This window comes from Pinus tabuliformis, chromosome 1_1 (genome assembly GCF_031772625.1).
Source record: "Pinus tabuliformis cultivar Carrire ecotype Pingquan chromosome 1_1, CPIR1, whole genome shotgun sequence".
Taxonomy (NCBI): Eukaryota; Viridiplantae; Streptophyta; class Pinopsida; order Pinales; family Pinaceae; genus Pinus; species Pinus tabuliformis.
In genome coordinates this window covers 922,220,584-922,245,305 of record NC_142297.1, presented here as the reverse complement: position 1 = coordinate 922,245,305, position 24,722 = coordinate 922,220,584, and the positions used below count along the sequence as shown (strand labels likewise).

General features: G+C 34.0%; 1 protein-coding gene and 2 long non-coding RNA genes across 6 annotated transcripts; all 3 read left to right on the top strand.

The window, feature by feature from the left end:
- The first annotated feature begins 2,264 nt into the window (after positions 1-2,264).
- On the top strand, positions 2,265-6,191 carry LOC149217432 (uncharacterized). Of its 4 annotated transcripts, none has more exons than XR_016251265.1 (5): positions 2,265-2,703; positions 2,806-2,850; positions 3,032-3,168; positions 5,139-5,225; positions 5,940-6,191. It is a non-coding gene; the product is annotated as an uncharacterized LOC149217432 (long non-coding RNA). The 4 variants fall into 4 exon arrangements; XR_016251264.1 differs by having other exon boundaries at positions 2,285-2,703; positions 2,789-2,850; XR_016251267.1 differs by lacking the exon at positions 5,139-5,225 and having other exon boundaries at positions 2,290-2,703; positions 2,789-2,850.
- Positions 6,192-8,258: 2,067 nt separating this feature from the next.
- On the top strand, positions 8,259-9,566 carry LOC149217431 (uncharacterized). Its single transcript, XR_016250675.1, has 2 exons — positions 8,259-8,688; positions 9,403-9,566. It is a non-coding gene; the product is annotated as an uncharacterized LOC149217431 (long non-coding RNA).
- Positions 9,567-19,994: 10,428 nt separating this feature from the next.
- LOC149217430 (uncharacterized) lies at positions 19,995-21,020 on the top strand. Its single transcript, XM_089390207.1, has one exon. It carries the CDS (start codon positions 19,995-19,997, stop codon positions 21,018-21,020), a length of 1,026 nt encoding a protein of 341 aa, XP_089246333.1.
- The last annotated feature ends 3,702 nt before the right edge of the window (positions 21,021-24,722 follow it).

The following is a 24,722-nucleotide window of genomic DNA, read 5'->3' as shown; positions in this document are numbered from 1 at the left end:
AACTTTAGCCCTTAACCTATTCAAAGTTTTTTACCCAGGGTATTTGTTAACCCGACATCTCCCCTATCACTTAGGTCTAACCCAAACTTTACCGGTGATTGACCCAGGGGTACACATGCCTTACCAGGTCTTACACTAGTATGCCCATTTACATGCAATAATTAACTCCCTTATAATAATAGTTTTTGTTGTTGTTGTTTTCCATACATATCCTCTCACCTTGCTCTCGTTGAGCTCACTGCTTCTAGCAATACCCTAGACAGTTTTCCTTATGTTCTCATTGCAACTCTCACTACAAGTGAATCCAAGCAAAGACCATGTTACACCATTCCAGCGTTGTTTTCATGTTGTGCTACCTCTTCTCACTCCTTCACATAACGTATGCATCAACAATCTGCTTCCTTTTTACCACCTACAGTGTAGCGCAAACTCCAACTATTTGGTGGCTAATCTATTTGAATCATTAATTCCAAAAAAACATCACATCGCTTGTTTGAAACCCCCAGGTCATGTATATCCACTACGTATCCATACCCATATTACCCATCCACCAGGCCCATTAACCTTTGGGAATAGAAGCGTCGCTTTGAAGCCAAATTCGGGCTCTGATACAAATTGTTAAGAATTTATCGGAGAACATAAAATAATTATGGAGATTTACAGAGAGGAACAATAACCATCAACAATCATAAACCATAAACACAAACGATTATCCAAGAAAACCCCAAATCTGGGGAAAAACCCAACCTAATGAAATTTCAATAGCCTTGGCCAAAACCCTACCCAACCCAGCCAAGTGACCATTTAGCAGTCACATCCCTCGCCTACAAGAAAATAAAGTCTTACCAACCTTTCATAGGCTCCATTACATGCAATACCATGGGTACACTATACCATGTGCCCAAAAAACCACTAATATTTACCCTGGTCAAATTGACTCTATCATGAGTCATGTTTACTTAACAAATTTGATTATGTTGTGTCGTGCAAGTACTATGGACATCAACACAGGACATATATAACTTAGGGTTGGTAGGGATGATATACTAGAGTCCAACATGAACATATTCCATGACTCGAGATGGGGTAGAGGGTAGGAATCTCCATGGAATCCTAAGGTGGGATAAAATTATCCAGGTGATGTTTTTGTGATCTCCGTTATTTCTTTCTTTCTCTTTTATTAAAAAATCTAATTGAAATTTTCATGATGGGTATTACAAAGAATCACCTTTTTGAATGTCAACCAAGTTGCTAGTAAAACAGTGTTAATTAGCCATCAATAATTTTGTTCCTATCCTTTTTTATAGTAAATTAGATGCAAGGTTGTTTTACACTCTGTTTTAAGACTTTCAAAGGAAGTAAGGTCCAAGAGATTAAATCTTTACAAATACATTTTTGGTTTATGAATTTATTTATCGTGATCAAGTTATAGAGAAATAGTTGTTTTATTGTGAACTTTGATAGTGTATATATATCTTTGTGAATTCCATTGTTTCCTTTTAACAATGTATATTACAACCTTCTTCCCAAATTTCCAATTCTAGGTCGGTCTTGATGGTATTCCTTTGGGTTTCAATCTATCAACATCTCTAATAATCTTTGTTTTTCACATTGAAGGTCAAGATAAAGATCCAAAACTTAGAAGAAAAAAATGTACCATGGCAAAGAAGAACCCAAATTCCAACTATTACACTAGATACAACTACTATTTCATAAATGCTATAAAGGGTCTGTTACTATTACGACAGAGACAACTACTATTTCATAAATGTTAAAACCCTCAGTGAAAATATGTTTCAAAAAACTTGAACCTATAGAGCTAAAAAAACAAATTGTTCACCAAATCAGTCAAATTAAAATTATTTGACAATAACATCAAACCATTTTAAAATTTATAAAATGATAAATTGAAAGCCATCTTTGGTTAGTACAAAGGTTTGTTTTGTCCAGACGCCATTGGTAGCCTAATCCTCTTCTCACAGCACAGAGATTTCCGCATCTTGATATGGACAAGAATAATGGCGGTGCAAGGATTGGAACCCGTAACCACTTGATCGCAACGATGAAATAAATGGCGGGGACTAAGATATGAACGGTCGGTTAGAGGAATTTATCGTTTTTGACCTAGTTGGTTGGTTGGTGAGAATTTTGAACGGCCAGTTTCGGCGCATGAAGAGAGCGGCCCATCCGTATGTTACGTAGGTGACGGCGTGCTATCTGTAATTAGGCCGATAGGCCTTCCTTTGAAAGGAGAGTTTCGTCGTCCCTTTGCTTGTCAGACTGACACTTGGCAGGGCATAGAGTCGGCATAAACCCTCTAACCACCCACACCTTCATCGCCTTCTTCTGCGCTGACAGACGGTGAATTTCTTCTGCACTTACTTCGAAAAGGCAATAATCAAGCAAACAATGGAGGCGGAGAAGGAGATTCTACCGATAAAAGGAGGAGGAAACAAGAAGCCATCGCCGGTTCTTCATCATCAGCCGATGAAGAGCCATGGCAGCTAAAGGATCCAGCAGTTGCAGAGCCTTAAACTGATTTGCTTTCCTGGTCTGCATTCCAGTGCAGGGCAGTGGGCAGAGACAACCTACCAATCCATCGTCTAAAAATGATCAGCCTACTCTATTAAGTGGAACCGATTATGTTCTCACTTATGAAGATAATGAAGGGGATCGTATGCTGGTTGGAGACGTACCTTGGGAGTGAGTATAATTAGATATGGAATTGTCTTGAAATACCAGTTCATATACCCAGCTGTTCTGATATCTAATCTTGGTGTTTTTGAAGCATGTTTGTGAGTACAGTGAAGAGGCTGCGTATCATGAAGAGCTCAGAAGCACGGGGATTAGGTACTAACATTTTCTGCCTTGTCTCAGTTAGAAGGCTTCTTTTGCCTATAGTTTGGGTTCATAGAGCTTCTTTCACTCAAAGATTGTCAAACTGTGGTATATACATTTTTATGTAACTGCGATGGTGTTTTGATACCTGCATATATCTTGATGCCAACCATTTTTCTGGTGTATTGAACAGCACCGAGGCATCCTCTGAAGCCACAGGGTCAAGTGACCCAGTGACTAAATGATTGAAAGCTCCAGTAAAGGGATCCGAAATGGAGGAGATCCCATTAGCAGCAGTGAAGGTTGGGGTGGTTTAAAGTGTGCGGGAAGGTAGGCAAGTTTTCATCGGGAATTGAAGAATTTTTTCTTGATGGTGGGGTGTAAAATACGATTTGAATATAATGTCAGTAAGAGTATCCAGAGAGGTATTCTCTTGCATGCATCATGACTTAATGGTTGTGTTGTATTATTTCGGCAGTTTTCTTCAAAGGCATACAAGAAATGCCTGTCTTCTCTCTTGGGATGTGCTGGAGGCATTGCCTTGTGACTCCAAGCACATTCCGGATATTGCGTGGCTTCTTTCTCTGAAACATGAACATAGACTAGGTTTTTTGCTTCCTTTTTCTCTTTTGTTAACTGACATGGGGAATGTTTCCCATCTCTGTACTTTGAGGAACTGACCTCATGTTGTTTGTATATTTATTTGTATGACCTATTAAAATATGGTTTGAAGTGCTTTCCAATTGCAAAGGTGATTTCACAATGTTTCTTTGTGAGAACAGCTCCAATGTGGGTTTTCTTTGTATGTGCTTTGGATGGGTCACGTGTGCTGATTGTGGCATTGCCATTGACATGTAGAGCTTCAGGATTGTGCTTGGAAGGGTTTGTCCAGCACATATTTCAGGTTGGATAGCTGGGGTCTCGGAGAATTAAAATGATTTGACTATTTTCTCTGCTTGGAAAATTCAAGTTGCCAACAGTTGTGTATAGCAAGTGCAGTCTTGTAAATCTGGTAGTAATGAGGTGCTGCTTGGCAGCTATGGACTTTCTGTACCTGTGGGTTACTTTTTCATTTATTTAACATTAGTTTTAGATCATGAATCTCCTTACTGTAGTGATCTGGGTCTAGTATACCTTTCTTTTTAGCAATTTACAAATCTTTTGTGAAAGCCTCTTTCTGTTTCTTTGAAAGGATAAGTGTTGCTGAATATGGTTGACTAGAAGTCTATTGGTATTTGCTAAACAATGAGAAATTATGATTGTGAATTGGAATAGCAGTGCCTATCTAATTGTGTACCAATGAGAAATTATGATTGTGAATTGGAATAGCTGTGCCTATCTAATTGTGGATGCTGAGTCTGACCCATGGTCCTCTGTCTCTCTCTAATCATGCTGTAAAAGATATTGTGGAGTATTTAACTATTGCCCCTATGTTTGCATGCATTATAATGCATCTATTAGCAGGTTTAATTTAAAGACATAATGTAGTGATTGTAACTACTGATTATAAATAACTAAATTATTTATATAATTACACAAAATATCTAAATAATGTCGGTTTATAAAAATATACTTGTGAAGAAATCGGATCCCTCTAGGCTCATGTTAGATCCTTATTTAAATTGATCTATGCTGGTTTTAAATAAAGTAGTCTAATAAACGTTTTTGTCTTTTTTGCTGGATTTAGTCGATATAATTTTTGGTAAAATTGTGAATTTTAGTTGTTTTAAATGTGTTTTTTAAGGCAGAAATAGATTGATTCAGCTCACTGGAAAATTCGTGGGGCAGATTATACAGTTGGAACTTATGATTCCAAGAAATCCTTATCAAATTTTGAACAAAATTGATAAGAAAAAATGCCTAGGAAAAAACAAAATGTCTAACAATTAGAAGGTATCATTTTTTAACAGGTAAATCAATGAGAACTGATATATTTTTAAGAAACTGTAATTCACAAAAATAATGTCATATGCACAGCCTATTGTCTCAAATTTGTAATGATTTGATCATTGAATTGGCCTTTGGGAATGATATTATTTTACAGCAACATAATGCCTATTGGTACAAAACTGTAGTGTGCTGATCATTGAATTGGCCATTGGGAATGGCAGGCTATAGAATGCATTGGAAATAGTATTTCTATTATACTAGCATAGATCTAGCTCTTCACATGCTTGGTGATGCATGTTAGAGTGTCAAGTATTCTGAGTTGAGTTATTTTAGTTTCATATTGTCTACATATGGCTCTTGGGCCTTTACTCGGATTTTAAAACTAATATCATTTTCATTTTGGAGGACAGGTTTTTTCAGTCGACATTCTTTACTGTAGATTACAGCTGCTGGATTATAATGTGGATAAGTTTAGGTCCTGTTCATCTTTCTGAAAGGTAAATGAAATGGTGTCATTGGTTGCCATCTGAAAGTTTTTGTTGCCTGGATATCAAATTTCCTCGTGGTTTACTTACATCAGCTGCTTATTTTAATAGATCAATGGAGACCGTATTCGTAAATGTTAATCTGTGCTTTTTGTTGGTTAAATGATCTGTGTTTTGCAATACGAGAAAGCAGGTTGGGCTCTAGAGCCCAAATGGCAAGATTCCTTCTACATTAAACAACAAAAACATGTCAGCATTTTATCCTTAAATCACATTCACAAACTTGAGTTTTATATCATTTGGATATTCAGCTTTCGAAGATGCTCCAGACACTCACAATGGGTTGCACACTGCTATTACTCTGTTTTCGAAAACTCTCAATTGCTTAGAAATTTGCAGATATGGACATAAATCCAATAACAATATCAATTTACCATGTCCAATAATCTCAAGATTACAAATGATAAGAAACCATCATTACAGCCACCATAATAAAGAAATAAACTACACCTTGAGTCACAGGAAACAATATTTTGCAAAGAGAATAACATAAAAATGCGCCCTGAACAATTATTCAGAAAACTGAGGAACTGTAAGTAACTGTAATTCTTATCCTTAAACTTTCATCTTTTTCTGTTATAAATGTGATGGTGGTTAAATGAATGTATAAGATTTTTAATATTTATGGCCTTTTCTTATAAATTTTGGTTAACAATTGTTGTACAGGAAAGCACGGTGGCGCTAATGGAGATGAGGAAGAAGAGCCACAACATTGGAAAGAAGATCCTTGTGGCAATTGAGATTAGCAGCAATGCCCTCCCTTGCGAAAAAAAGATCCTTGTGGCAATTGAGATTAGCAAGATCCTTGTGGCAATTGAGATTAGCAGCAATGCCCTCCCTTGCGAAAAAAAGATCCTTGTGGCAATTGAGATTAGCAGCAATGCCCTCCCTTGCGAAAAACCTGAGGATTTCTCATTAGGTCCTTCTCTAGAGATATTCAATATTTGTCATGCTTGTATTAAGTAAGTTGGCCTCATGAGAGGTGCATAACACAAAAATGTGTACATTAGAAAAATTTCATTCAACTTGGAATATTGTTTGAAGTTCATTTTATAAGGATGAGGCATTGCTCACTACCAAAGAGTCTGAATTTGCATGATTGAGTCTGAATTTGCATGATTGAAAAGCGTTGCTTGGATGATGCTACATGCACATGTTTACGGAAGAAAACTAGGTCTATGTGTTGCTTGTCTGTCAAACACGGATGTTTAGATCTGATATAACTGCTACCATTCATAATTTGACATATGACTTGCCTGCATGGTCTGTCAGCATATATCCCATTGCAAGAATGTGGCATTCAATACTGCAAAGGTGAGTTGGTTTTCCTTGGTTGCATGAAGGTTAATTGAATTGGCATTGAACTGTTACCCATCTGGCAGTGTTCCTACTCATCATTTTGTGTATTGCATAATCATCTATCATTTCTAAAAAGTTCTACTTTTGTCTGGGATAATTTTATTGGGCTATGAAGGTGGTTATTATTAGGGGTCTGATTAGTCAGGTGATAAGATTTAGAAAGCTCGTGTTTGTCTAGTGGTAGAGAAAATTAGGACACCAAGCAAAAGTTATCAAGCAACCACAAATATGGTGTTAATATTTAGAAAAACCGTAGTTATCACACGAAGCAATAGTGTGTGCTTTTCTTAAATATTTGCAACCAAGTGATTAAGAAAGTTGAGGTAAACTCTCTTGTTGATTCATCATTGTATCACCTTTTATTGAGTACTTGCCACACTCCCTTTCCTGGTTTTTTTGTTTTGTCCAGTATATGTTGGTTGATTATTGTTCTGCTAATACTGTTGTCAATCTAGGAGTGTATCAGTAGTGAGTTTGTGCATTTCCAAACGTCTGCCTTGCAATTTTGAGATGCAGGACTGCAAATTCACATTTTTGGAGTTGATTGGGTTTATCTCTTATGTTTTTGTTATGTTTTTTTGTTGGGATTTTGGAATCAAATGAGTGGGCTTTTTGTCCATTATTTCGCTCTCTTTAAAAAGGCTTCTATGAACGCTTTCTCATCCAATTGCACAAACCTATTTTTTGGTTCATCTATATAAATGATACTAAATGAATTTTATGAAAATCAACTTACAATTAGTTAATGTTTTAGTTATAGTGTGAACCACCAATGTAAGTGATTTGTTTTAATATTTGCAAATCTAATTCCCCGCTTTTCAATTACCATGTAAAACACTGTAATTTACTTTTCCGCTGGTACACGCTGGTCATCGTGGTTAGTGCCTTCGTCACTACTGAGCTTTATATATGCTTGCCTATCTATATAGGTTTCCTTCTTTTACTAATGCCTATCTAATTGTGTACCAATGAGAAATTATGATTGTGAATTGGAATAGCTGTGCCTATCTAATTGTGGATGCTGAGTCTGACCCATGGTCCTCTGTCTCTCTCTAATCATGCTGTAAAAGATATTGTGGAGTATTTAACTATTGCCCCTATGTTTGCATGCATTATAATGCATCTATTAGCAGGTTTAATTTAAAGACATAATGTAGTGATTGTAACCACTGATTATAAATAACTAAATTATTTATATAATTACACAAAATATCTAAATAATGTCGGTTTATAAAAATATACTTGTGAAGAAATCGGATCCCTCTAGGCTCATGTTAGATCCTTATTTAAATTGATCTATGCTGGTTTTAAATAAAGTAGTCTAATAAACGTTTTTGTCTTTTTTGCTGGATTTAGTCGATATAATTTTTGGTAAAATTGTGAATTTTAGTTGTTTTAAATGTGTTTTTTAAGGCAGAAATAGATTGATTCAGCTCACTGGAAAATTCGTGGGGCAGATTATACAGTTGGAACTTATGATTCCAAGAAATCCTTATCAAATTTTGAACAAAATTGATAAGAAAAAATGCCTAGGAAAAAACAAAATGTCTAACAATTAGAAGGTATCATTTTTTAACAGGTAAATCAATGAGAACTGATATATTTTTAAGAAAATGTAATTCACAAAAATAATGTCATATGCACAGCCTATTGTCTCAAATTTGTAATGATTTGATCATTGAATTGGCCTTTGGGAATGATATTATTTTACAGCAACATAATGCCTATTGGTACAAAACTGTAGTGTGCTGATCATTGAATTGGCCATTGGGAATGGCAGGCTATAGAATGCATTGGAAATAGTATTTCTATTATACTAGCATAGATCTAGCTCTTCACATGCTTGGTGATGCATGTTAGAGTGTCAAGTATTCTGAGTTGAGTTATTTTAGTTTCATATTGTCTACATATGGCTCTTGGGCCTTTACTCGGATTTTAAAAGTAATATCATTTTCATTTTGGAGGACAGGTTTTTTCAGTCGACATTCTTTACTGTAGATTACAGCTGCTGGATTATAATGTGGATAAGTTTAGGTCCTGTTCATCTTTCTGAAAGGTAAATGAAATGGTGTCATTGGTTGCCATCTGAAAGTTTTTGTTGCCTGGATATCAAATTTCCTCGTGGTTTACTTACATCAGCTGCTTATTTTAATAGATCAATGGAGACCGCATTCGTAAATGTTAATCTGTGCTTTTTGTTGGTTAAATGATCTGTGTTTTGCAATACGAGAAAGCAGGTTGGGCTCTAGAGCCCAAATGGCAAGATTCCTTCTACATTAAACAACAAAAACATGTCAGCATTTTATCCTTAAATCACATTCACAAACTTGAGTTTTATATCATTTGGATATTCAGCTTTCGAAGATGCTCCAGACACTCACAATGGGTTGCACACTGCTATTACTCTGTTTTCGAAAACTCTCAATTGCTTAGAAATTTGCAGATATGGACATAAATCCAATAACAATATCAATTTACCATGTCCAATAATCTCAAGATTACAAATGATAAGAAACCATCATTACAGCCACCATAATAAAGAAATAAACTACACCTTGAGTCACAGGAAACAATATTTTGCAAAGAGAATAACATAAAAATGCGCCCTGAACAATTATTCAAAAAACTGAGGAACTGTAAGTAACTGTAATTCTTATCCTTAAACTTTCATCTTTTTCTGTTATAAATGTGATGGTGGTTAAATGAATGTATAAGATTTTTAATATTTATGGCCTTTTCTTATAAATTTTGGTTAACAATTGTTGTACAGGAAAGCACGGTGGCGCTAATGGAGATGAGGAAGAAGAGCCACAACATTGGAAAGAAGATCCTTGTGGCAATTGAGATTAGCAGCAATGCCCTCCCTTGCGAAAAAAAGATCCTTGTGGCAATTGAGATTAGCAAGATCCTTGTGGCAATTGAGATTAGCAGCAATGCCCTCCCTTGCGAAAAAAAGATCCTTGTGGCAATTGAGATTAGCAGCAATGCCCTCCCTTGCGAAAAACCTGAGAAATCTCCCTTGCGAAAAACCTGAGGATTTCTCATTAGGTCCTTCTCTAGAGATATTCAATATTTGTCATGCTTGTATTAAGTAAGTTGGCCTCATGAGAGGTGCATAACACAAAAATGTGTACATTAGAAAAATTTCATTCAACTTGGAATATTGTTTGAAGTTCATTTTATAAGGATGAGGCATTGCTCACTACCAAAGAGTCTGAATTTGCATGATTGAGTCTGAATTTGCATGATTGAAAAGCGTTGCTTGGATGATGCTACATGCACATGTTTACGGAAGAAAACTAGGTCTATGTGTTGCTTGTCTGTCAAACACGGATGTTTAGATCTGATATAACTGCTACCATTCATAATTTGACATATGACTTGCCTGCATGGTCTGTCAGCATATATCCCATTGCAAGAATGTGGCATTCAATACTGCAAAGGTGAGTTGGTTTTCCTTGGTTGCATGAAGGTTAATTGAATTGGCATTGAACTGTTACCCATCTGGCAGTGTTCCTACTCATCATTTTGTGTATTGCATAATCATCTATCATTTCTAAAAAGTTCTACTTTTGTCTAGGATAATTTTATTGGGCTATGAAGGTGGTTATTATTAGGGGTCTGATTAGTCAGGTGATAAGATTTAGAAAGCTCGTGTTTGTCTAGTGGTAGAGAAAATTAGGACACCAAGCAAAAGTTATCAAGCAACCACAAATATGGTGTTAATATTTAGAAAAAGCGTAGTTATCACACGAAGCAACAGTGTGAGATTTTCTTAAATATTTGCAACCAAGTGATTAAGAAAGTTGAGGTAAACTCTCTTGCTGATTCATCATTGTATCACCTTTTATTGAGTACTTGCCACACTCCCTTTCCTGGATTTTTTGTTTTGTCCAGTATATGTTGGTTGATTATTGTTCTGCTAATACTGTTGTCAATCTAGGAGTGTATCAGTAGTGAGTTTGTGCATTTCCAAACGTCTGCCTTGCAATTTTGAGATGCAGGACTGCAAATTCACATTTTTGGAGTTGATTGGGTTTATCTCTTATGTTTTTGTTATGTTTTTTTGTTGGGATTTTGGAATCAAATGAGTGGGCTTTTTGTCCATTATTTCGCTCTCTTTGAAAAGGCTTCTATGAACGCTTTCTCATCCAATTGCACAAACCTATTTTTTGGTTCATCTATATAAATGATACTAAATGAATTTTATGAAAATCAACTTACAATTAGTTAATGTTTTAGTTATAGTGTGAACCACCAATGTAAGTGATTTGTTTTAATATTTGCAAATCTAATTCCCCACTTTTCAATTACCATGTAAAACACTGTAATTTACTTTTCCGCTGGTACACGCTGGTCATCGTGGTTAGTGCCTTCGTCACTACTGAGCTTTATATATGCTTGCCTATCTATATAGGTTTCCTTCTTTTACTAATCCTATCGGCCTCTCTTTGTACCTTTTGGGACAATTGCTAGTGATTACCCATCTCATTTTTTGGTTGGTAGATTTTGATAATTCAAAAAAGTAAAGATTTCTAAAGATAGGAGTGCTTGGATTTTAAATGGATTTAATAGTATTAAAAACTCATGTATCACTTAAAATAGTGAAGTTTGTTAGTTATAATTTGTTTTTCCAAAAAAATTTAGATTTTATTAAAATGAATTTGAATTTTTATTATTTTCTAATAAATTTGTAAAAAAAAATAAATATAATAAAATTAATTATTTCCGTTGGCTTATATTTAATTATTAACTTTTAAAAGTATTATATTGTATTCATCCATATTCTCATTACTGGAATATGTTTTTATTGAAAAACAAAAACCAAAAAAATAGATGGTATTTTTTCCGGAAATTTATAATAATATAAATCACTATAAAAATCTCTGATCACTCAAAAATAATCTTTATTATTAATTCAAATATATCGACACCCCAAATATGATTGGATAGATTTTTTATTTTTTTTTTTTTTTTTTTTTTTAATATTTATGTAAATACTATAACAACTACTTTTCTCTCCATTCATATATGTAAGTTTATACCAACCACTTTATATTTTAGGCGAAAGTAATTAAAAAAAATCAAATTTTTATAGTTCAAAATAGTATAAATTTTAACATGAATCCTTTGTTAAAACAATAACTCTTAATTCGCAGTCTCAATGGGATGTTATTCAAGTTTTTAATATTTAAATTAAAAATATTTTAATTTAAATAAAATATATATTTTAAAATAAGATAAGAAAAAAGTATTACTATAAAATTAAGTATAATAAAATTGTGTATTAAAAAATATATAATTTTATTTCATATTAATGCTATTAACTTTTTATAAAGTGTTGAGAGGGATCAAATTTTTTGAGATGGCAACTTTTTTAACTAAAAATTTAAATAAAAATTTTTACTAAGAGATAAGAGAAGAGTTTTGTGAGAAACTATAATAATTTATATTTAGACTTGAAAAAGCAACAAAAATTATCGGAAAAGCTAACAACACTAGTACTTTGGGCAAAACCATAGGTTTGGGCTGCAGTTTCTGCAAGCTTTTTCATTATACCATCATGTACTCGTGGTGCCGTGGTGAAACAAATGAAATATCATAATTGTTACGTTAGGTGTTAGGTGTTTTGGGTGGGGTTAGGTGTTTTGGGTGGGGAGGAGGAACATGAATATAGCCACATTGATATTTGAGTTTATAGTCGTTGTTGAGTTTACAATTACTTGTTTTATATACCTTTCTTTTTCAGAAAACTTTATAATACAAGTATTGCAAAGCAAATATTAAATATGAGTGAATTAATGTTAAATTAATGCATGGAAAAAATTAAATCAAATACATACTTTTCTTTAGGATATTCTGGCCAAATAATATAAGGAAGGTAACACTTCTATTAAAAATAGAATAATAATGAAAAAATATTATAAGTAAATAATTATTTTCTCAAACATTCATTAAAAATTTGAAAAAATTATTGATTTTTGTGTAAATTTAATATAAAAAAAAAACCCAAAAAAATTATATCTATATTATGGATTATAAAAGTCTTAAATTTAAGAAAATAGATAAATATTTTATTTAGAAATATTTTTATTATTTATTATATTTTTTTAATTATAATAAAATTAAAAATAATTTAGAAATATGTATATATTATTGGTTTTTTAATATTATAATTTTTTATCAAAATAATAATAATAATAATAATTACTATTTCAACTTTGATTTATAAAATTTGTTATTTTTATATTATTTTTAAAATATAATTTGAGTGAATTTTTGAAGATTTATTTAATTTTTACGGGTTAGGGTTGAGAAGTTATGATGTAATATTAAATTTTGTGAAATTTTTACCAGTTTTTTATTTTTATAATAATTTTTTAATTAACTATTTTCTATATTTTTAATGATTTTCTTATAAATTTTAATCAATGAATTTTTTTCTAAATTCATTTTTTTCTTTGTGTATGTATATTTCCACCGTATGTAATTATGTTGATAAGTTTCGGGATATATGTTGTGTGTAGGTTTAATGGTGTCTTAAGTTTCTAGTGGTCTTATGATGGGTAGTGGGAATGAACTTCCTCATGGTGGCTAGTGGGAATGAGCTTCTTGATGATGGGTAGTGAGACAATGTGTCGGTTTAATTATGTATGATAGAGAGAAGTGGTCTCATTGTCCATCATCAAGGATGAATTGGTTGATGATGGGTGGAGAGACCATTGCTAAAATAGGGCATCATTAAACCTACACATAACATATATCCACAAACTTATCGACAAATGTTTCTTATTCACAACTACTTTATCATCACACTATTTTTAAAGTTAATTATAGTAATGCTTTTAACAATGTTAAATATTTTGGATACCATCTTTCTTCACCATATTTCAATGATTTAATAAAACATTACATCTTTAATTCAATTTATTCTTAACTTTGAATAACTTTCTTTATTCTTAACTTTGAATGTCTTTCTTTAATGTTTGAAAAAATGACTAATTATTGTATATATTTACATTACACTATTAATCATAATCTTATTCTCAATCATGTATTTGTGAGGTTGGAAAGTGGGTTTTCTCAATGAGCAAGTATGGGGAGGGATGAGCCAGGCCACTCCTCCCATTTATAACTCATCTCACTTAAAGTCTCCAACTCTCGCCACGATCAACCATCACTGCAATGAGTCGTTAATGCATCACTTCTGCTCTCGTCTTGCACCTGGCAATTTGAGGGGTCTGATCGCACATGTAAATATAGTGATCCTCAATTTATATCTTATGGTTTTCTTAATGGGAAATTGCCTCTTATATCTGACATTGTTTGAATGGAAATATTTCATTGCACGTCCTCTAGGAAACTCCAGTTCCTCTATCAAATTCTATATTGTTTTCCTCTCTTGTCATGCCAAAAACACAGTCGTCAATATAGTGATCCTCAATTTATATCTTATGGTTTTCTTAATGGGAAATTGCCTCTTATATCTGACATTGTTTGAATGGAAATATTTCATTGCACGTCCTCTAGGAAACTCCAGTTCCTCTATCAAATTCTATATTGTTTTCCTCTCTTGTCATGCCAAAAACACAGTCGTCAATATAGTGATCCTCAATTTATATCTTATGGTTTTCTTAATGGGAAATTGCCTCTTATATCTGACATTGTTTGAATGGAAATATTTCATTGCACGTCCTCTAGGAAACTCCAGTTCCTCTATCAAATTCTATATTGTTTTCCTCTCTTGTCATGCCAAAAACACAGTCGTCAGCCTTAGCCTACAATTTATGTTTCTCATTCATCTGTCTATAGGTAACAATGGGCAAGTTACTTATACACAAGTTAGTTGGTGGAAGGAAATTTCACCAGCACTGTCTCAATGTCTTCTCTCGGAAAACTCTGGTTGTTCCTTAGCTAGTCTACTTTGGCCTTTCCCTTAATATTAACCATTGGTTATAGTTGTGCATGCCAACGTGTTTGCTACCAATGAGGTGCTACTTACTATGAAGAAGGGAGGAGTGAAAGACCACTTTTAAGTGGAATCCTTATCCCTATAGTTTTGGGAGTATAATTCACCAACCTCCAAAGAAAACTCCACCAAGCCAAACTTTAAATAATAGGGGAGAGAGGTTGTCTCTTAAATACAAACATAGTTGTTGTTGTGGTAGTTGCATAGATCCTAGACACATGCCATACATGGAAGGTAGAATCAATACTTTCATGTCATTGAATTGTATTGGCACATGAATACTTTGATAGGGAAGGTGTTGTTGGATAGAAATGAGATTAAAGACTATATATATATATATAGATATATTGCTCTTGTCAACACTTTACACTTTATATGAAGAATCTAGGTGATTGAATGGAGAGGACTGAGGACCAATTGGACCTCCCATCTAACTAAAGGAGCTCTAGACAACAAAGCAGAGTAGATTGAAGTGGAATCTTGTGACTCCACTTAACTTTTATGATTTCCTTTTATTTTAAGAGTCTTTTTCCTTCATCTTTAACTTATCAGCCATGTGAATATTAACTAGCTAAATTTCATTAGTTTTTAGACAAAAAGCTTATGAATATTTTGGATTTAATTTTGAGACTCAAACTGTGTTACTTAAAAACCTGACGCATTGCTAAATCTCCATAATAGCAAACTAGCGTGTAATATCTCTATTTAATTTTGTAATTTTTTAAAATTATCAATAAAAACTCAAATTTACAACCAAAAACACATACTTAAACTTTACACCGAAAACACAAACTTAATCATAAATCCAACTTCTAAAAAGATAAGAGAAAATATGTATTTTAGTCACTTGTAAAGATATTTATTATAACTTACTTTTAAATTTACATGATTTTCAGATAAATTTACTAACATAGTTGAGATATTGAGGTCTCTAATTAATTAGTTAATTAATGTGTGTGTTTTTTAATTTTTTTCTCAAAACCAAAATTATATAGTTTTACGAATATTCTTAGGTTGAAAATATACTTGTTTTCCATTGTGCCCCAGGACAAGAAAGTCCTCCACTTTACCACTTCCACCTTTCTGCACCCAATTTAGATTTACCTAATAAGGTGTTTCGAAAGGAGTGGTGGCCAGCCCCTCCTACCTACTTGACCACTCATTCCAAAAAAAACCTAACACCTATCTAAACCAAATTATGGCTAGAGAACCCAACAATAATTGAAAAAGCAAAAAATGGAACGAGTACCAATGTACCATGAAATCCTAGGAACCTTAAGAAACCTTTGAAACCATTTCCACACCCCATAATTTAGAGAAATCCATTTATGGGTTAGTATTGAGGAAGTTATGGCGTCGTATTAAATTTTATGAATTTCTATTTAATACTTGTTTTTATTTTTATAATATTTTTTTAATGAACTAGTTTTTATTTTTAAATTCAAGTTTTTTTTTTTTTTTTTTGTTTTGTATATGTACATTTCCACAACCAGTAATCATGTTGATAATTTTTTGGATATATGTTGTATGCAGGTTTAATGATGTCTTACATTTCTAGTGGTCTCGCCACCCATCATCACAGATGAGTTTTATGATGATGGGTGGTGAGACCACTTGAAATGTACGAAATCATTAAACTTGCACACAATATATTGGTGAGACCACTTGAAATGTAAGAAATCATTAAACTTGCACACAATATACATCAAGAAACTTATCAACATTTTTTTCTTATTCATAACTATTTTATCATCACACTCTTTTTTAAACATAATTATGGTAATGTTTTTAACAATGTTAGATATTTTGGATGCCATCTCTCCACCATATTTCAATGATTTAACGAGACATTACCTCTTTAATTCAGTTTATTCTTAAATTTCAATGACTTTCTTTAATGTTTGAAATAGTGATAGGAAGCCTTTTATTCTTTAACTTAATTTTTATATATATTTACATTAAAGTATTAATCATACTCTTAGTCTCAATCTTGTATAGTGTGAGATTAAAAGCAACTGGTGGGAGGTTTTCAAGTTTGTTGTCTCAATGAGCAATTATCGGGAGGGATGGACCAAGCCACCCTTCTCATTTATAACTCATCTGACTTAAACTCTCCTCTCCAGCTTTCTCCACAATCAATCGTCATTGCAATGAGTAATCAATATATCTCACCCACTTTCGTCATGCGCCTTGAAATTTGAGGGGTTTGATCGCATGTGTAAATGTAATGATCCTCAATTTGTATCTTATGGTTTTCTTAATATGAAATTTCCTCTTATATCTGACATTTTTTGGATGGAAAGCTTTCATTGCACATCCTCGAGGAAACGCCAGTTCCTCTTCCAAATTATATAGTTGTTTCCTCTCTTGCCACCCCACAAACACAGTCGTGATCCTTAACCTACAAATTCACCCTTAACCTACAATTTTTGTTTCCCATTCATCGGTGTATTGTTAACAATAGGAAAGTTACTTAGACACAAGAAAGTTAGTGGAAGGAAGTTGCACTAACACTCTCTCAATGTCATCTCTCTAAAAACTGTGGTTCTTCCTTAGCTATTCTACCTTGGTCTTTGACTTAATTTTAGCCATCGGTTGCAGTTATGCCATGTCAATGTGCCTAATACTGATGAGGTGCTACTTACTATGAAACAAGGGGAAGAGTGAAAGCCACTTTTGAGTGGAATCCTTAGCCAAATAGTTTTGGGAGTAGAGTTCACCAACCATCCAAAGCAAACTCCACCAAACCAAACTAGAAATAATAGGAGAGAGAGGTTGTCTCTTAAATACAAACATAGTTGTTGTGTAGCTGCCTAGATACTAGACATGTGCCACACATTTCTCGAGTATGATGATCTTCAACTTTATGTGAAGAATTTAGACAATTGAATGGAGAGGATTGAGGACCATTTTGACCTCCCATCTCCCTAAAAGAGCTCTAGAAAACAAAACAAAGAGTAAATTGAGGTGGAATCTTGTGACTCCATTGAACTTTCATGATTTCCTTCTATTTTAAAAGTCGTTTTCCTTCATTTTTAAGTTATTAGTAGTCCAAATATTAATTGGCTAAATTTCATTAGTTTTTGGACAAAAACCTTATGAATATTTTGGCTTTAATTTTGAAACTCAAACTATATTAATAAAAAACTTATATATTGCTAAATTTCCATAATAATAAACTAACATGTAACATCTCTATTTAATTATATATATATTTTTTAAATTATGAATTAAAAAACAACTTTACAACCAAAAACTCAAACTTAATTCTAAATCCAACTAAGAAAAATATGTATTGTAGTCGCTTATAAAGATTTCCGTATCGAATAGGGAGGGGGGCAAGTATTGATCCCGCAACCAAATTTGACTGCAACGAAATAGACGACGCGGACTAAATCTATGAATGGTCAATTGTAGGAAGCGTCATAGACAAATTTGGCATGCCTCAGTCTTCTGTGGAGAATGTTTTAGTATCAGACCATAGACCGATAATGCTTACCTGGAACGAGAAGGGGTATCAAAAAGGATATCCTTTTAAGTTCAATCGGTCTTTCCTACTGGATCCAGCCTTCAATGAGCTCATTGTTAAAGCTTGGAAACAGATGTCTACTCATTCGGCTACTTCGCCTTTCCTAACCTTCCGTGAAAAAATGGCTAATATTCGGAGGACCGTAAAGAATTGGGAGACGCGGAAAAAGGCTGAAGATAAAATGCTGCTAAATTCTATACAGCGGGAATTGGACCACATTCTGAATATTGCAGATGCTTCTATCCTCTCATTTTCTATGAAATGCAAAATACGCGTCCTTGAAAGGAAAAGATTTCAGCTCCTCAAACAAGAAGAAATTTTCTGGCGGCTTAAAAGCAGAGTTTCGTGGCTTCATGAAGGCGACAAAAATACAAAGTTCTTCCATAAGTATGCAAGTGCTCGGCGTGACAAGAACCACATCTGGAATATAAAAAATGAAAAAGGCGACTCTTTTGTTTCTCAGCAAGATATATCCAGGGAGGCTGTCAATTTTTTCAGGAAGCAGTACAACAGAAGACATGATGTTGCTTTCCGCGACATTCTGTGGGGTATAGAACCGACTCCCCAAATGTTCAATGCCGCAGACAATGAGATGCTGTACAAGCCTGTGACTCAAGAGGAACTTCTCGGGGTCCTGAAATCCTTCAAGAAAGACAAAAGTCCTGGGCCGGATGGCTGGACAATTGAATTTCTCACACACTTCTATGAGCTCATAAAGCATGACCTATTACGTATGGTGGAGGCCACGAGGATGTCCGGTCATATTCACCACATCACCTCCTCTACGCTGATCGCCCTCATCCCCAAAAAGGCTGATCCGGAATCGTTCAACGACTTCCGACCAATTTCCTTGTGTAATATATCTTACAAGATTATTACAAAGATCATTGCTGAGCGACTAAAAGGGAATCTGGCTTCCTTTTTAACCAGGGATCAGTACGCATTCCTGCATGGCCGAAATATCCTGGATGCCGTTGCTATCACACAGGAATGCCTGTCCACCATGTATGCAAAAAACCTGCCGGCGGCTATCATGAAGATCGACCTGCGCAAAGCTTTCGATTGTATAGACTGGGGATTTATGAAGTGCCTCCTTGCAAAGATTGGAATCAATGCAAAAAACATTCGATGGGTGATGGCATGCATCGAGAATGTCAATTATGCGGTTATTGTTAATGGGTTTCCCTCACATTTCTTCCAAGCCGAAAGGGGTCTGCGGCAGGGCTGTCCACTTTCGCCCCTCATGTTTATTTTGGCTATGAATTCGTTGAGCATCCATATTAATAACGCGGTTGACGGGGGCAATTGTAAACCCATAAAAATCTGCAGGCACATCTACACATCCCACAACCTGTTCGTGGACGATGTTCTTTTGTTCGCAATGCTTTATCGATCTTCATGGAGCTGTTTAAAAGTCATTCTGGACAGATTTCAATGCGCTACTGGCCTCGCTATTAACAAGGATAAGTCTGTTCTATATCATAACGATGTTGACCTGGAGACTGTCACATGGATATCCAACCTTTTCGGTATTGAACACTCCTCGCTCAAGCACGGCATGAAGTATCTGGGCTATCGCCTAAAAGCAAAAGGTTATAACAAACTGGACTGGCTGTGGCTGACAGACAGATTCTTCAAGAAAATCTCTTCATGGCAATACAGAAGTCTCTCCATGGCGGGCAGGGTCATCCTTACTCAAACTGTCTTAATGCAGCTGGCTGTTTTTTGGGCGCACCTTTTCTTCATTCCCGCAAGTATTATCAACAAATTGACAACGATCTCAGCAAATTTCATTTGGGGCGGCTCTCCGGAGCAGAAGAAGTTCCATCTGTCCAGGATGGAGTGAATCTCTCTGCCAAAAATTATGGGCGGATGGGGCATAAAGAATCTGCGGGACTTTGGCAACGCCCTCCTATGCAAATCTCTCTGGCGAGGGATCTATGGGGTTGGCCCATGGAGCGAATTGATCAGGCAAAAATACATGAAGGGAAGAAGCATTGAATACTGGTATAGGAATGAAGCCATCGGCATTAGCACAGGATCGGCAATCTGGTTAAGTTTCAAAAGAGTTGACCAATTCTTTCTGTCAAGATTAAGATGGAGGTTTTATACTGGTAACAGGATTTATATTGGCATTGACCCTATTGCCTGCAGACACGATTTATCTTTCCCAGATGTGTTGTTATTTGCTCTGCACAGATTGGGTATCTTCACATGGGATCGACTCATAACAGAATGGACTGGCCTTTCCCCCACATGGAAGGCTGCGGATGTCATAGGCCTGCCAACCGATCTTCACCTTACATGGAACCTGTTCTCGGCTGCTCTAAGGGACAGTGGAATCACTCGCGGTGGCTCCCCTGATCAACTTTCCTGGTTCTCAAATGGCTCGGCGGAACCTACAGCAAAAGACATTTACTCTACTCTCATATGCTCACAGATTACAATACCTCCACCTATCTTCCCAGCTGTTTTCTGGAAAACAGGATGCCCTCCCAGAATGATCCTGTTTGCATGGCTGGTTTTTAATAACCGTAATCTCTCCTGGGACAATCTTCGGAAAAGACGCTGGCATGGCCCCAGCAGATGCTCTATGTGCGAGACTGAAGAAGAGACAAACTTACATATGTTCTTTCAGTGTAATACTACTCAGAAAATCTGGTATGAACTCGCCATTTCTTTTGATTTTCCTTACAATGTTTTTGACTCTGTTCATGCAGCCTTCAAATGGTGGTGCTCTCAATGCGCGAAAAGACGCCCCATCCTCATTATCACCTTATGGCTTGCCTGGAAGTGGCGGAATCAAAAAATCTTCAGAGATTCAAAGGTCCCTTTCTCAGACATCATGCAAAGTATTTGCTCCTGTTTTGATGCTATAACAGGTTCATAGGCATCATCTGCCTTATCTCTGTTTTATGTCTAAATATGCTCATCTTTTATGGAACTTATATCTGTAAACACTCTCAGATTTTATCTGCCGTATGTCTCCTCTTCAGTTCTTCCTGATATGAACTGCCAATGTTACAATGTAGATCTTTATATTGACTTAATATAAAACTATCGTGCTTTTCCTTCTGGAAAAAAAAGGAAGCGTCCAATTTCATTGCATTGTTTTTGACTTGCTTACTTAGTTGGCCGCGATTTTGAATGGCAGGTTGTTTGGTGCATGAGGATAGCGGTCCATCCGTACGTTACGCAGGTGACGTTGTCGCTTTATCCAATGATTGACATCTTTAATTTTTTCAAGTTCTCTCACAATTTTCATAAAAAAAAAATTCAAGTTTTCTCACAATTTCATAAAATTTGGTGGAAATTTTATGAAATCCCAAAATATTCTCTGTAAGATATTTGAAAAAAAAAGTTAGTTTCACTTAAAAAAAATTGTTGCTTCATAATCAATATCTTATAAAACACTAATATTAATAAAATTAGATATAAATTTTAAACCACTATAATTATATAAATTGAATCCATAATAAATATGAGAAACACTTATTCCATTATACCTTTCACATTACTAAAATTATAAAACTTATAGAAATTATAAAAACTATATAATAATTTTATTATTATTATTATTATTTATAAAAAATAATATATACATTTAAAAATTAAAGTATATAATAAGATTTTTAAGTAGGAAGATTGACATTTAATTTGTAAATAAGTTTTGGTTACAATATTATTAACTAAGACAATGGTTTGTCAATACAACATGTCCAAAAAAACCATAATTCATTTCATATATCACTTTTTTTAATTAGTCAATTTAATTAAAAAAACAATAAAAATATAATTAATTTGGAAAACAATCCCTATACACTATTATAAATATTTAAAAGTAGGAGATTGTTAGCTTTGGTCATTTTCTGGGAAATTTGGAAAGCTCGGAATCCTCTGATTTTTTGTCTCAGCATGGGGGAAACTTAATCTATGAATCCATAGAACAATGGATGGTATGGTATTAGATCAGAATGAGGACATCAAGAAAAATAAAAAGAGAAGACAGAGAAAAGGAGAGTTCAGTTCTCCAACTATCCAGTGGGGTTTTTTGATGGAGCACCTCAAGGAAAAAGATGTGGGAGTGGCTTTTGCTTAAAATTGACAGAAGAGCAGGAGTTCCGGTTTCACTGGTATGTGGGAGAAGGAACAAGTATGAAAAGTTTTGGATTCACTGGTATGTTGGAGAAGGAACAAGTATGAAAGCAGAAGCTGTTGCTTTATGGGGTCTATTATGGTTTATCAAGTTCTTAGATATCTCTCAAGTACAAATTTTTGGGGATTTCAAATGTATAATAGACCATGTTAAAGGGAAGACCAACATTCAACAAACTTCCCTACAAGGTTCGCTGAGATGTATAAAAAAAGTATGTGGAGTTCTTTCCAGAATTCATCCATTGAGCACATCAGCAGAGCACATAACAAATCTGTGCATGAATTATCTAAAAAGGGACTACAGGACACAGAAGAAGGCATGCACATCATGATGAAAACGGGAGGAGAGGAGACAGAAGTAGAAAATCTAAAAGTGTTGGTGAAGAGAGCTCAAAAAGACACTACTTCATTGCAGATAAGTCCATATAAAATTCCTGTTTCTTTTTGTTTTAAGTTTTGTATAATTTTTTGTATCTGATTTTGTATAGAAATCATATAAGAAAAGACTACATAAAGTCTATGATTTACAGAAATGCAAATGATCTAATCCATATATTAAACTCTGTGTAAATTGCAAAAATGGCTACGAGTAAATAGTATCATTATGTTGTAACTATTAGATAATAGTTCAAATGGATGTAAGTGGAGAAGCTTCTTCCCAATATTAGCACACTATGAATTTTTCTCAAGATTTATGAGGACAATATGTCTATCATAAAAATGTATTGTTTTATCCATAATATTAAAACAGACAATTTTTCCTTCTTGCAAATTTTTTTTTCTAAAATATTAAATAAATTTAAATTTCTACTATTTATTAATAATTAAATAAAAATTCTATTCTAAAAATTAACGTAATAATAAAATTAATTATTTAACTTTTTTCCATATCCCACCATAAACTTTAAAAAATAAAAATATTCTGAAATCTATAATATAATAAACCTACACAGTGTAATTCTGAAATCTATAGTTCAAAACTAACAAAAGCCTTCACATCAACCTAATCCATTCACACAATGTCGTTGTTCGCTGGAAATGACCCCTTTATTCAAAGGAAGATTAGTTATTATTGGTTATTATTCGTGATTTGATAGATTTTTTTTTCCTTAATTTATATTTGATTTATGTAAAGATTAGACCAACTACGTTATCTTTCAGGGGAAAGTAATAAAATAATGAAATTTACAAATTTCAAAATAGTATAAATTTTCACATGTGCAAGATAAATCCTTTGTTAAAACGATCAAATCTTAATTTAAAAATTCAAATGTACACCGTTCAAAACCGTATAAATTTTCATTCGTGCAAGATAAACCCTTTGTTGAAACCGTCAAAATTTTAATTCACATTTTCAATTAGGGTTATAAATATTCAAATTTAAATTTTAAAATAAAATGTAATAATAATTTTTTTTATTAGTTTGTTTGGAGTAGGTAGGTCAAGTGGCAATGGCTGTGGGATGAAGTCTTACCAAATTAGAGATCTTGGGTTTGAATCTTGTACTACTCTCCCCGTTGCGGGGTAAATAATGGACATGTAAAATCGAAAATGAGAGTCCTGCCAAGCTTAACAAAAAGCCAAAAAAAAAAAACTATAAAAAAATATTAAATTATTTACTAAAATAATTAAAATACTATATTTGATCAAGATTTTGTGATTTATAATTATTTTGTGATCTAAGACTTTTGTGACAAACTAAATACAATAAAATGAAAATTAAATAAAATTAATTATTTTCATTTGCTTATATTTAACTATTAACTTTCTAAAGTATTAAACTATATTTATCTGTTATATTGATGATGATGATGGTTAACGTCCACTGAGACCAAACTTTGGTCTATCGGACCTAAAGAAACGAATTATTTAGTTTGATTTAAGATTTTATTCCTATGCTCAAAAAGCTTGGAGAGAAGCCTCCCGAACTCACTATAATTTTGACATCGTAAAAGGCTAGGAAGGTCAGTGTTGCAATAAAGATTATGAAATTGAACTCTAATGTGGTTGTACGCGGGGCACTCGAAGAGGAAGTGATTTTCATCCTCGATGTTCATATTCTCACAGAGATGGAAGATCCTTTCCATCCATGGTGTTTTAGGAACTGCCCAACGACTCGTTTCACTATGGAGCTCATGAGAGTTCGTTCTAATCTTGGCTATATTAATTTTCTTCTTTGAGCTAGTTAAAGCAGAGATATACTTTTGATCTTCTAGGGTGGGTTTGATGACCTCCTTATAATATCTTAATTTCCTTTTAGCTGCTAAATCTTTCTCACACCACATTTTTTCTTTGAACTTAGAAGTAACAATATTTTTAATGTTATTAATGTTTTGCAATGCAGCATTCTCGCTGATCTCCCAATGGTTTAACCAGGCCCTTGTGTCTTTATACCAACCTCGTTTGAGCCTTAGCTGGCTTTGGCTGGAATTTAAAG

Bases quoted from the DNA above. Each gene is read 5' to 3' on its own strand.
- LOC149217430 (XM_089390207.1), top strand. From the start codon at position 19,995: ATGGGCGGATGGGGCATAAAGAATCTGCGGGACTTTGGCAACGCCCTC.